The sequence below is a fragment of the Narcine bancroftii genome, chromosome 7, assembly GCF_036971445.1.
Source record: "Narcine bancroftii isolate sNarBan1 chromosome 7, sNarBan1.hap1, whole genome shotgun sequence".
NCBI classification, from domain to species: domain Eukaryota; kingdom Metazoa; phylum Chordata; class Chondrichthyes; order Torpediniformes; family Narcinidae; genus Narcine; species Narcine bancroftii.
In genome coordinates, this window is record NC_091475.1 from 1,161,447 (window position 1) to 1,173,918 (window position 12,472).

The 12,472-nt window shown below is 42.5% G+C and overlaps 1 protein-coding gene across 13 annotated transcripts in view; it reads left to right on the top strand.

Moving 5' to 3' along the window:
• spag17 (sperm associated antigen 17) overlaps positions 1 to 12,472 on the top strand; it is a 221,117-nt gene that overhangs the window by 13,444 nt on the left and 195,201 nt on the right. For all 13 annotated transcript variants that reach the window (XM_069888414.1, XM_069888425.1, XM_069888424.1 and 10 more), the window contains 5 exons: positions 42 to 185; positions 6,198 to 6,338; positions 7,101 to 7,160; positions 7,662 to 7,793; positions 11,655 to 11,829. In XM_069888414.1, coding sequence (XP_069744515.1) covers positions 96 to 185; positions 6,198 to 6,338; positions 7,101 to 7,160; positions 7,662 to 7,793; positions 11,655 to 11,829 — 598 coding nt within the window. In that variant the 5' untranslated portion in view covers positions 42 to 95. The remainder of the gene's footprint in view (positions 1 to 41; positions 186 to 6,197; positions 6,339 to 7,100; positions 7,161 to 7,661; positions 7,794 to 11,654; positions 11,830 to 12,472) is intronic.

Below are 12,472 nucleotides of genomic sequence, written 5' to 3' on the forward strand. Positions count from 1 at the left end.
TTTTTAAATGTCGGCTTTGTTATTTGTGTCTTACATCTCAGGAGATCCATATCATCAGAAAAATAATTGAGAAAGACAAGGTAGAAAAGTAAGAAATGCCTCCGAAGAAAGTAAAGTCTGCAAAGAAACCACCGTCAAACTCCATAGAGTGGGAGGCAGGACTGTTGGAAGCTCCGATAGAAGAGGTGAGTTTAACACTGAAAGATTACCTGAGATAATGCATTTTTAAAGATTTTACTAGAGATATAATAGTATTAGTGTAATGGTCACAATGTTTTTTCCAATATTATCAAAAATATTTTGCTTCCCTGTTCTAAATATAAATTGAAAAAGCAATAAAAATCCCCATTATTGATTGTAATGTAATTAAGATTAGAATCTGTACAATATGGTCTTCAGTATTTTATATAACCATATAACCACTTACAGCACAGAACAGGCCAGTTCGGCCCTTCTAGTCCATGCCGTAGCAACCCCCCCACCAGTCCCACTGACCAGCACCCCGAACATACCCCTCTAGTCCCCTCCTATCCATGTAACGATCCAGTCTTTCCTTAAATGTAACCAATGATCCCGCCTCGACCACGTCTGCCAGAAGCTCATTCCACATCCCCACCACCCTCTGCGTAAAGAAATTTCCCCTCATGTTCCCCTTATAATTTTCCCCCTTCAATCTTAAACCATGTCCTCTAGTTTGAATCTCCCCCTTTCTTAATTGAAAAAGCCTATCCACATTTACTCTGTCTGTCCCTTTTAAAATCTTAAACACCTCGATCAAGTCCCCCTCTCAATCTTCTACACTCCAGAGAAAAAAGCCCCAGTCTGCACAACCTTTCCCTGTAACTCAGACCCTGAAATCCTGTCAACATTCTCGTGAACCTTCTCAGCACCATTATTGCTTTTTTTGTCATTCAAGAATAGCTTATTTTTATATCTGCTTTTTCATTTTATAAGGAATGATTACTGTAAAACAATGGAATCTTTGACATAATCTGATTTGCAATGAGATGAAATAACACATTTAAGAGATAGAGAGTGAATTTAATTGTAAAGCCTCTATATCGGCAATTTTAGGATCCTCTACCATTTTTCTTTTCTAAATTAACAAATAATCCGTTGATGAAAAATAGATTGAGAATTTGGGCTCAGTTTAGGAAATTCTTTGGAATTAATGGATTTTCACTGGCTAGTCCAATTATAGATAACCATCTATTTCAACCGTCTTTGTTTGATGCAGATTTCAAGAAATGGCATAGAAAAGGTATTCAAAGTTCAAAGATCTTTTTATTCAAAATAATTTTGCCTCTTAATCTTTTGCTAAATTTAATCTTTCCAATCAGTATTTTCTTTAGATATTTATAGGTTAGGCATTTTGTCCAGTCCAAGCTTTCAGATTCTCCATGAATTTCTAATACTAAGACTCTTAGCTTTTTAATATTCGATTTCATTTTCATAGTGGATTAATAGCATGTTGTGGTGACGCACATGTTTACAAGGTGAACCAGCCCTGCTTGCCATGTGAATTCGGCGTGGCAGCCGTGGAAAGGATAGGCATATGTGCTTCCGTCATCAGGACACAAGTGCCGGATCGTTAGGGGCAGGACTGAGGACAGGCTTGAAGGCTGCAGTGCGAAATTCAAAATAAACCAGTTGTGATACTCAAGCTCACAGCCTATTGTCTCAGTCTCTTCACTGCGCTCACACACAACACGTCCTGAAGACTCGACACAACGGAACAAGCAGCTGTAGGCACCATTGCGTTGAAGCTGCCAACTTTCTGGATGAACAGGCCTTGCACTTGGTTTGGCCAAGCAGAGGCCCAGTTCCAGATCAAACAGATAACCTTCGATTTGACGAGATACATCGTCAGCTCGCTCAACCAGGAAGCCACCTCACAAGTCAATGACGTCGTTCAGGCACCGCCAGAGGGAAGTAAATACATGGCTCACAATGCGAGAGAGCAGCCAGGCTCCTTCACCTGGATGTCCTAGGTAATAGGACCCCCTCTGCCCTCATGGACGAGTGCTTGTGGAAGGCCACAAGCACTGCCTCACATTTGTGCAGGTGTTTCTCAAGCAGATGCCCAAGGACATCAGACTCCTGTTAGCTGACGTGGATTTCAGTGACCCATGCAAGGTTGCAGTGCAAGCAGATGTTCTCTACCATTTCAAGCGCAAAGCTAAAGACTCGGTCAACTGTGTTATGCGGCCATCACTGAGGACAGTGCCAAAATTAAGTCCACCACGTGAGCAGGTCCCACCTTGCCAGAAAACAGATCTGATCCCAAAACATTGGGGGTACTCCCAGGAAACAACAGGGCCAGCCACTGTTAGTGGCTGCAGTGGCTGGCCCACTGAATAGCCATCTCCATGTCTGGGACAGCATCTCAGGCCACATGTTTTTTGTGGACACGGGGGAACGGAGATAAGTGTCATACACCCCCATGGCACTCGAGATGCACACGTGACCCCACAGCCCTTCCCTGCATGCTGCCAATAACACTACCATCAGAACCTTTGGAAAAAGGTGGATTCCTGTACATTTCTGTGACACCACAATCCAATAGTCCTTCACTCTTGCTTCAGTGGACAAGCATCTGCTGGGTGCAGATTTCCTCCAGGTACACTTTCCACTCAGTGCCCCTCAGTAAGTCCAATGACCCTTCCAGCCAATTTATTTCCGTGGAGACCCAACATGGCCAGTACAGCCGATTCTCACAGTATTTCCCTCCATCTTCCACCCCAGTTCATGACAGCTATGCCCAAGCACAGTGCCCAACACCACATTGCCACCACTGGCCCACCATTGCATTCATGGGCCCACCACCTAACCTTAGACAAACTCAGCCTCGGCAAGGAAAGGTTCAGGTGCATGGAGGAGCTCTGCATCATCCGACGTTCTGATAGTAGGCCTCACTCCTCCACTTGGTGCCTAAGTCCAATGGCAACTGGAGAACCTGCAGTGATTACAGATGACTCAATGATGCAATGACACCGGACCACTATCCAATTCCCCATATCCAGGATTTTGCAGCAAACCTCTATGGTGCAAAGCTTTTCTCCAAAGTTGACCTAATCCAGGGATACCACCAGATCCCCGTTCACCCGGATGACGTTCAGAAGACGGCTATCATCACCATGTTCGACCCGTTCAAGTTCTTACGCATGTAGTTCTGTTTTTAAAAAAAAAAATGCAGACCAGACATTCCAGTGCAGACCAGACATTCCAGTGCCTCACGGATGCAGTCGGTAGAGATTTGCCTTTTCTTTTCATTTACCTTGACGACATTCTGGTAGCCTGCAACTCGCCTGAGGAGCATATGATACATCTCCACCAACTTTTTACTTGCTTCGCACAGTTCAGCCTCACTATTAACCTGGAGAAGTGCCAATTTGGCCTCACGGAAATAGATTTTCTGGGCCACAAAATTACCACAGCCAGCGCCACCCCCTTACCAGACAAAGTCGATGCCATCCGGCAGTTCGCCAGACTGCCAACACTGAAGGGTCTACAGGAGTTCATAGGCATGGTAAATATTTACAACAGGTTCATCCCTGCAGCAGCCAAGATTATGCACCCTCTCTTCACGTTAATGTCGGGCTCGTTGAAGGAGCTTGAATGGACGGATGAGGCTCATAATGTTTTTGAACAAACCAGAGGCCTTGGCCCACACAATGATGTTAGTACATCCACAAATGGATGTACCAACGGCCTTCACAATCGATGCGTCCAACACAGCAGTGAGTGCTGTCCTGAAACAGTTCATTGATGACTCATGGAGACCCTTCACCATTTTCAGTTGACAACTGCGGCCGCCCAAACTGAAACACACCACATTTGACCGAGAACTACTCTCCCTCTACCTGGCCGTCGGTCATTTCCACTACTTCCTCGAAGGACACCTGTTCACTTTCTACACTGATCACAAGCCACTTACTTTTGCCTTCTCAAAATCCTCCAACCCGTGGTCTGCCTGACAGCAGAGGCTCTTATATATGTCTCTGAAATCACCACTGCTATCCAACATCTTTCAGGAAAGCACAATGTGCTGGCAGACACACGTTCCAAGCCAGTAGTCAATGCTATGTCACAGGGCATCAATTACCATGATCTGGCTTGGACACAACAGAACAACCCCGAGACATGCATCTTCAGAACTGCAATCATGGGGTTGCAACTCTAAGACCTCCCGCTTGATGCTGATGGCACCACGCTCCTCTGCAACATTTCCATTGGCCAGTCCCAACCTCTCATCCCCGCCCAATGGAGGAGAACAGTCTTCGATGGTATCCACAGTTTGTCACACCCCATTCACACTGGTGTCTGCAAAATTTGTTTGGCACGGCCTATGTAAACAGGTGATGGAGTGGGCAAAAACCTGAACAGACCGTCCAGCAACACACCAAGCACCAACTCCAGTAGTTTGACACCCCAACCCACAGGTTCTAACTTGTCCACCTTGACATAGTTCTACCCCTGCCAGTCTTCCGGGAGTCATGCTACCTACTCATGGAGATGGACAGGTTCACTCACTGGCCAGAGGCCATTCCCATTCCAGATGCCTCCCCAGAGATATGTGCCAGAGCTTTTCTGGTCACCTGGATCTCCTGCTTTTGGGTTCCAGCAGACATCACAACTGACTGGGAGGTGCAATTCACCTCTGCCCTGTGGACAGAATGCTCCAGACTCCTGGGCACCCAGCTCCACTGCACCACAGCTTACCACCCCCAAGCCAATGGGCTAGTCGAGCACTTCCACCACCATTTCAAATCGGCGCTGATGGCACACCTCGAGAAGCCCAGCTGGGTGGACAAACTGCCCTGGGTTCTCCTGGGAATTCGCACAGCGCCCAAGGATGACCTTGGGGCCTCCTCTGTCAAACTAATCTACGGAGAGACCATCGCAGTACCGGGCCAATTCCTCCCTCCAGCAACCAGGAAAGACACAGACACTGCTGTCCTCCTCGAAAAGCTGCATGACAAACTGGGCTCCATTACACCACCCCTGCCATCACAACATGGTCAACCACCTTGCAGCTAACCCCCCCTCCCCCGGACTTGTCCTCTTATGAGCATGTGTTCATGCGCAGAAGCATGCGCAGGACTCCCCTTCAGCAACCTTATGAGGGTCCATACAGGGTGCTACACTGGAAAGTTTCAACGTTCACCCTTGACATTGGGGGCAAGAAGAGTTCTAAAGCTGAACCGGTTAAAACCAGCTCATCTGGACTTGTCCTAGCCAATACAGGTTCCCCCACCAGTGTGCAGAGGTCGGCCGCCGAAAAAGTTCCTGACATGTTTGGGTGAGCACACTAGTAGCTGATGTGATTTTCCATATTTTTCTCTTCCTTTTTGCTATTATACTGGAGCTATTTAAACTCCTCTAAACCACTTGCATCTGGAAGGTTACCTTACTTTAAAAAAAAATCACTAACTTAATTAAAGATTATAGAGATATTTTTAAAAATCAAAGCAGATTTATTATCAGAGTATATATATGAGCTTATTTTTCCTGCAAGCAAGGCAGAATTACTACTTATTTGTAGTGGAAAAAAATCTGTACTCAAGGAGATACGAATACAGGGAACCAAATAATGAAATGTAAACAAGCTGACTGTGAAAATCAGAGAGGGAAAATAGCATCTATAAAGTGCAAAAGTAAGAGTCCTTAAATGTTTGAGTTTGTTGTTGAGGGGACTGTTGGTGGAGGGGTAGCAGCTGATCCTGAAGCTGTTCAAGATCACGACGATTCTTCTTGCAAGAAACAATCATTTACATGTACTCCATCTAATTTAGTATATTCTATTTAGAACTTTAAAAGCAGTTACCTTGACAGTTGGGAAATTGAAAGGCGGTAATTACTTCTCTTGAACTCATGTTGTTCAGGCCATAGGATGTGGCAGAAGTCGTTCAGAGTGGATCAGGCTATCAGAAAAAATGCTCCCTTTCAAATGTTTGAAAGGTGTGGTGGCAGTATTGAGCTGGAGATGGCAGAAATGACACAAACGAATACATTGATTGAGGTGAAATCCTTCAGTACTTCCAGAAGCATTGAAGTGTAGGAAAAGGTACAGACTTAACCTAAAATATTTTATTAGCTTGTCTGAACACAGAAGGAAGAGACCTGTGAGAAGCAAATAGGGGAAAGAAATCAATGACTTTTTGCTAATTCTATCACTATTTTACTTGGTATTATAGGACCGATGGAAGCCAGCAATTTATTTTGTAATGGGTGAGAAACCAGAGAATGAAATGTTCCTTACTGCTCTGTCTACAGCTGTGAATGTCCCACTGCGTAAGCTGTTTAGTATTATTTCCTGGGAAGGAACAATAAAGCAGGTAAGTTCCAACACAAGAATATTATCAGATATTAGTGGGAGTGTGGGTAATATAATGGAATAACGCATAGTTCTTCCCCTCTAATTTGCATCCTGATGCAGCCTGGGAAAGCTCATTTAATGAACTGACGCTGTCATAAATCTGATCAAATCCCATCGCTCAAAACTGCTTGCATTTCTGTAAAATTTGGAAGTGTTTTTGATGGGTCATAAGTAGGATAATGAAAGAGTTAACAGAAAGAGTACTGTTCCAAGCTTGGAACTGAGGAGTCCTCTGCTGGTTACAAGGAACATTACTCGTATCTCAGCAATGTTATATATACAGTATCAAATGAGGTGAGACCATCAATAGAACATAGAATATCACAGCGCAGTACAAGCCCTTTGGCCCATGATGTTATGCTGTCTGATATAAACCTATTCCTCATCAATCTAACCTTTCCAAACCTCAAAACCCTCCAGTGTTCTTATATTCGTGTGCTTATCTTTTAAATGTTCCTATCATACCAGCTTCCACCACTACTCCTGGCAATGCACTCCAGGAACCCACCACTCTGTGGGGGGGAAAAAAACGAACGTCCGACATTTTGCCTGAACTTTCCTCCATTCACTATAAACAGATGTTCTCTAATATCTTCCATCTGATTGTGAAAATCTGGTATCAAGGAGCTCAAGGGAGAAACAAGTATAAATAACAGAAGAAATGGAAAAGGATGAAAGGATGTTCTGGTTAAAAGTAAGTTCTCTTCTATTATATCTGCAGATCTCTGAGTTTGGAGACAAAAGAAGTCAGAAGTCAAATGATCTCCCTATGTTTTATGAGGTAATAATTTCTGCATCAGCAACTTTAAATATTTTGAACTAGACTGAGGAAGAAGCAGGTCTCGGAGAATGACAGGAGTTCAATTCTTAGTGGAGTGAGTCATTGTTTTGAGGATTATTTTTAGTACTGCTGGTTAAATGCAAAGTACTGCTGAATAGAAAATGATATCACTGTTTCAATACTCTGCAAATTTTGTAATTAAACTGCCAACAGTATTTTGGCAAAGTCAGTTCAATAAAATTTGAAGTGATGCAAATGCCATTTTTGTTGGCAGAAGTGCAAAGGTAATGTTACTCGTTGGTTTGGTTGCTGTTGGCATGTGGATGACTCAGATCAATTTCTGCAGCAACTTTATAGATCACACGTGTAGATTGTCCTGGCACAATTTAATTGTCAATAAGGAGTTTGGGACATCCTTACTTAAAGGGACACCAAAGGCGTTTCTGTAAATGTAAATTATTTTTTTAATCTTCTAACTGTGTTCATGTTTGGATACTGCAGATCACAGAAGCAGCCTGGGCAATGCTGGCTAAAGGAGAAGAGCTTCCATTGCCACTGATCAGTAAATTAATCAAGTTCCAGATCTTGGGTATCAAACAGAAAGCCCTTAAAAAAAGAGAGATTGAAAATAAAGTAAGCTTGTTTACTTTTATGGGATTATTTTGTCTTAAGAATCCTAACGGCAAGAAAAAAAAATGCATTTTTAATTTGAAGTTAACAGAGCCTTTAATAAAAAATAGAAACCCATATTTCTTCCAGGGGGCAGAAGAGGGTTGTCCATTTAAAATCATCAGGAAGAAAATTGGAAAGTTTAAAGCATCAAAATTTGCCAGGAGAAACTGTGGAAACAGATTATTTTACCTTTTGATAATAATTAATAGTGAATATTCAGGATTTTTTCAGCAGATAACATTGGAATCTTAAATGGGTGAAATTAGATAGATTAAATAGATTTTAACATTGTGACTTATTTTGCGATTTTGTTTTCTTTCCCTTCAGCTAGAAATTATTTTAGTATTTTAGACAGAAAAATAATCCTTGACAATTAATTGACACAAAACTCTTCCTTTGTGATTGTCCCTTCTATACCCATTTTATGCTTTATAAGTCCATGCGTTATAATTTACTTGTGTCGTTGTCAATTTTCAGGGAGACACATTACAGGTATGGGATGTGATCCAGGCTCTTGTCAAAAATTTATATTCACTTTGATTGGGCTGGAGGTGGGGTGTAAGATAAATTATTACCTCAAGGACATGTTAGTGAGGGACCTTTTCTTTCTCAGTGTTTAAAGTCTATTCTCATGTTGCTTCAGTAAGAGAATCAGGATAAGTTTGGAGCCTTTGATTGGAATTGTAATACTTCATAAAGACCATTGTTAATGGCCAGAAGTATGCGAAGAGCATCATGCGGAAGGAACACATGTACAGCGTTGTAAATCATCCAGCACCTACACTGCAGGTCTGACCGATCTCATGTTTTCCCGAAGATGATCAAAATAACTCACCGGATCATAGAGAGTCCCTGGACTCAGATTTACAAACTCGACGGGAAAAGTCACTGTGGTGCCATACACCAACTCTGCCTCTGAACATCAAGATCCATTTTTACAGCAGTATGCACACCAAGGAGAACCATGGGGAAACGTTCGCTCCACGTAGATGCATCACTACCTGCTGTCAATGCTGCTTTCAATAAATACGTCTCCTGTCACCTCTGGCATGTCCTCGACCAGCATGATTCCAACCAGGCCAATGGGAGGAATTCCATTGGGTGCCCAAAGCTTGGACCTATGTCAACAGTGCTGCCATTTGCTGCTCCAACTCAGTTATCTTCGGTTGATAATGTGCTTGTGGTTCACAAGTTGCAGTAAGCAGTTGTTCCAGCTCCGTTGGCTTCTCTTGACTAGGGGAGTAGCCAATGCTTCTGTCTTCATTGCAGAGGTTGTGGACATAATGAGATCGTCATGATCCACCAACTGATTGAGGGTGGATGATCGAAAGACACTAACCAAGTGGCCTTGAATGTGATGAGGTAAACATTGTAAGACCCTCTGCTTCCAAAAATCCCCTTCAGTAGTGTCTGTCCCAGCTAACCTGTGCCATTTTCTCAGCATCGGAGACGCTTGCCTATGGCTTAGGCCGTCACCAGCTAGTACCTCGGCAGTACAAGCCTCCCGAGACAGCTAAGTATATTGCAGAATAGTAGCCTTAAGGATGTCGTATGGGAGATTATCGTCTGGATCATCTAAAACATCCTTCACTTCACAGGCAATCTGCACTGCAAGACAAGCCACAAATAAACTGAATTTTGTCTTCTGACATCACGCTGAGGGTGGAGAAACTTACCTCGAGGATCGTGAACCACACTCGTGCATTATTAATAAAAGGGAGTGGGGGGGACCACGAGCTCGACCTTCTCGTTTGCTGTTTTAGGAGTCGACTCTCTTTATTCCTCTCAGACACAGCACTGAATTCTTCATCCCACCAAACACCACCCAGCCACCCCCTCTGACCTTTTCATTGGCTCTCTGCCACATCGGTGATCTGGACTCTCCTTCTCTTGTGTCCGCGATCCATCACATGCATGCTATTGTCTGGTATGTCTTCTCGGATCTGTCGTCAGCAGTGATCGGCACCAGACCCGATGCAGGTAAGTAGTGACCACAACATCCTTATCCTTTATGAAGTTACAAATATTAGTAAGAGTTACCCTGCCTAGACTTTGAACGTAAGAGCACAAGATTCTTAGATGTGGAGCCTTTGTTACGCCACTTATGGTGTTTGAAAGTCATCAATAAAGAGGAGTATGAGGTGTGGACTAATCCCTATTGAAAGTCAATTTTATAATGCCTATGAATGTATTTTTAATGTGATTGCTATTTAAATAACTTTATATCAGCATTGGTAAAAGCTAAGTACACACAATAATTGTTATTTTTCAGATCAATATGGTTGAAAATCTCCCTTAATACAAACTTGGAGCAATGCTATCACACAAAATATAGATCCACCATCATATAGGGTTAACTGAGATTGAAAAGGAGTACCATATATCCTGGTGTAAAAGTCAATTTTGTAGACCATTTTTCAATGTTAAATTTATGGAGGGGCTAAAATTCAATCAAGAATCCAAAATATCATATCAGTAGCAAAACTCCAAATGATACCTAAACAAATAGAGAGCAAAAACACATTGAATTAAAGTGATATTACAGAGTCTGCACATCAAAACAGACGTCCCACCACAGGGGAGGTCAGGACCAGGGCAAGTAACTGTATCGGAGGCATCGGGTTCTGATCAGCGGCCAGCCAGGGCCAAGGCGAGAGACCACGTTTGAGGCAACGGGAGCTCTGTTGTGCAGGCGGCTGGGACCACATTCAAAGCATTGGGAGCTCCATGGGTGAGCGGCTGGGGCCAAGGTGAGAGACTAGGGTCAACTTTTACACGAGATTTATGGAAAATTCCAGAATTTTTTAATATGAAATCGACTTTTACACAAGTATATACAGTAATCACTATGTTCATCAGAAAGATAAGCAAAGCAGAATATGAAAGAGAGAAAACATTCCCCTACATGCTCCCTACCACAAAGTAGAAGAATAGGACTTGCAATGGTGTCCCTGGAAATGTTCTGAGAGCAGCTTCCGAAAAGCCATCTCAACTTCACCTTCAGTACATAAGAGTTTCATGGACCCTATCCTACTGCAAGTATCTAGTTACTTTTCTTCAGATTAGTCTTCACCCTCAAAGCAATTAAAGGTTTTGTTAACCTATGTAATTCCAACTGTTTGAATAATTAAGGTAACATCTAAATGCTTGTAATGTACCCTTAATGTCGCATAGTTTTTCTAAAAATTATTTTCTCTAGCTTGAGATCAATGGCTTAAATGCAAGGTATTGTCAAACTGCCCCTAAACTTACATGCCACCTTAAGCAATCCCTATGCTATAAATGCTCTGTGATTAGTAAGGGATTCCTTAAAAAGAAAAAGGTTGAAAACCACTGTTCTAATCGTACCTCATTGACTCATTATGTTCACAGTTTCATCACTCCAAAGAAAATGGACCAATGACAATTTTTCTCAAGCAATATATTTCAGTAACAATTTGGTGTAGAGCAGTGATGCTCAACCTTGCCTTCCCACTAACATACCACTTTAAACAATCCCTCACCACTCACACAGCACTATGGCATAGGGATTGCTTAAGGTGGAATGTGAGTTTAGGGGGGCAGTTTGAAAACCACTGATTTAAGCCTTTCTCATCCAAAGACATCTCAACAGCAGTGACCTCAGATATGTACAATAGAAGCTCATCAACCTACCATCTCATTAAATATCCTTCTTCATAAGTATCACACCCACTCAAATAAAAAAACAATCTTTCAGAAATGTCAATGGGTTTATGTATGCTGGTTTCAGAGATTTATAACCTGCAGTGTAAAATATTTAGGAATTTTAAACCATTTCTCTTTTTCTTGTGTTACTTGTAGCCCACAGGGGAAGAAGCAACTGAGTCAGTAAGTGCTGGCAAGAAAAAAACTGACAAAAAGTCTGCAGGCAAAGTGAAGGGCAAAACTGAAAAGAAATCTCCTGAACCACCGGTTGCCAAAAAGACTACCAAACTATTAAAGAGGGGTGAAGTTGAAGTTATAGATAGATGCATAAGTAAGTGTCCATTCATATTTTTATGCATTGAAGAAAATTAAGACTTAACCTGAACAGAAAATAATCCTGAGTAGTGGCCTGGTGAAGGGCCGAGATGGTCTGTTTCCATGCCATAAACTGTTATATAGATCAGGGTATGGGATTCTCCTTTTTTTGTTGTTGCCAGTTGCTCTTCATCCTGCACTGACAATGGTACATCCAATTGTTACTTCATAGGAGCAGTTAGGTAACGTGGACGGCTTTCATCAGGGTAAGGGAGTGTAAACTAGATGGCATGGTTTAAGATGAGAGAGAAAAGATTTAAAAGGGACATGTGAAGAAGGTGGTCAGTGTATGGAATGAAGTGGTGGGCAAGTAGATGGGGTGGGTTGAAAGGCAGTTAGACAACATTCATGGACAGGAAAGGTTCGAGGGATATGGGGTAAACGCAGGCAAACAGGATTAGCTCAAGAAGGTACCTTGATTGGTATGAACATGTTGGTCTAAATGGTCTGTTTTCATATGTATACATCTAAATTACTTTTGGATTTCTGCAATTGAATGATTTGCCTGATGAAGAGACTTATGGGGTGAAAAGTGTAGACAAAGGGAACTCTTTGTTGTTCTCTCAGGGGGCTATGGTGCATGAAATGAAGGAGATGTG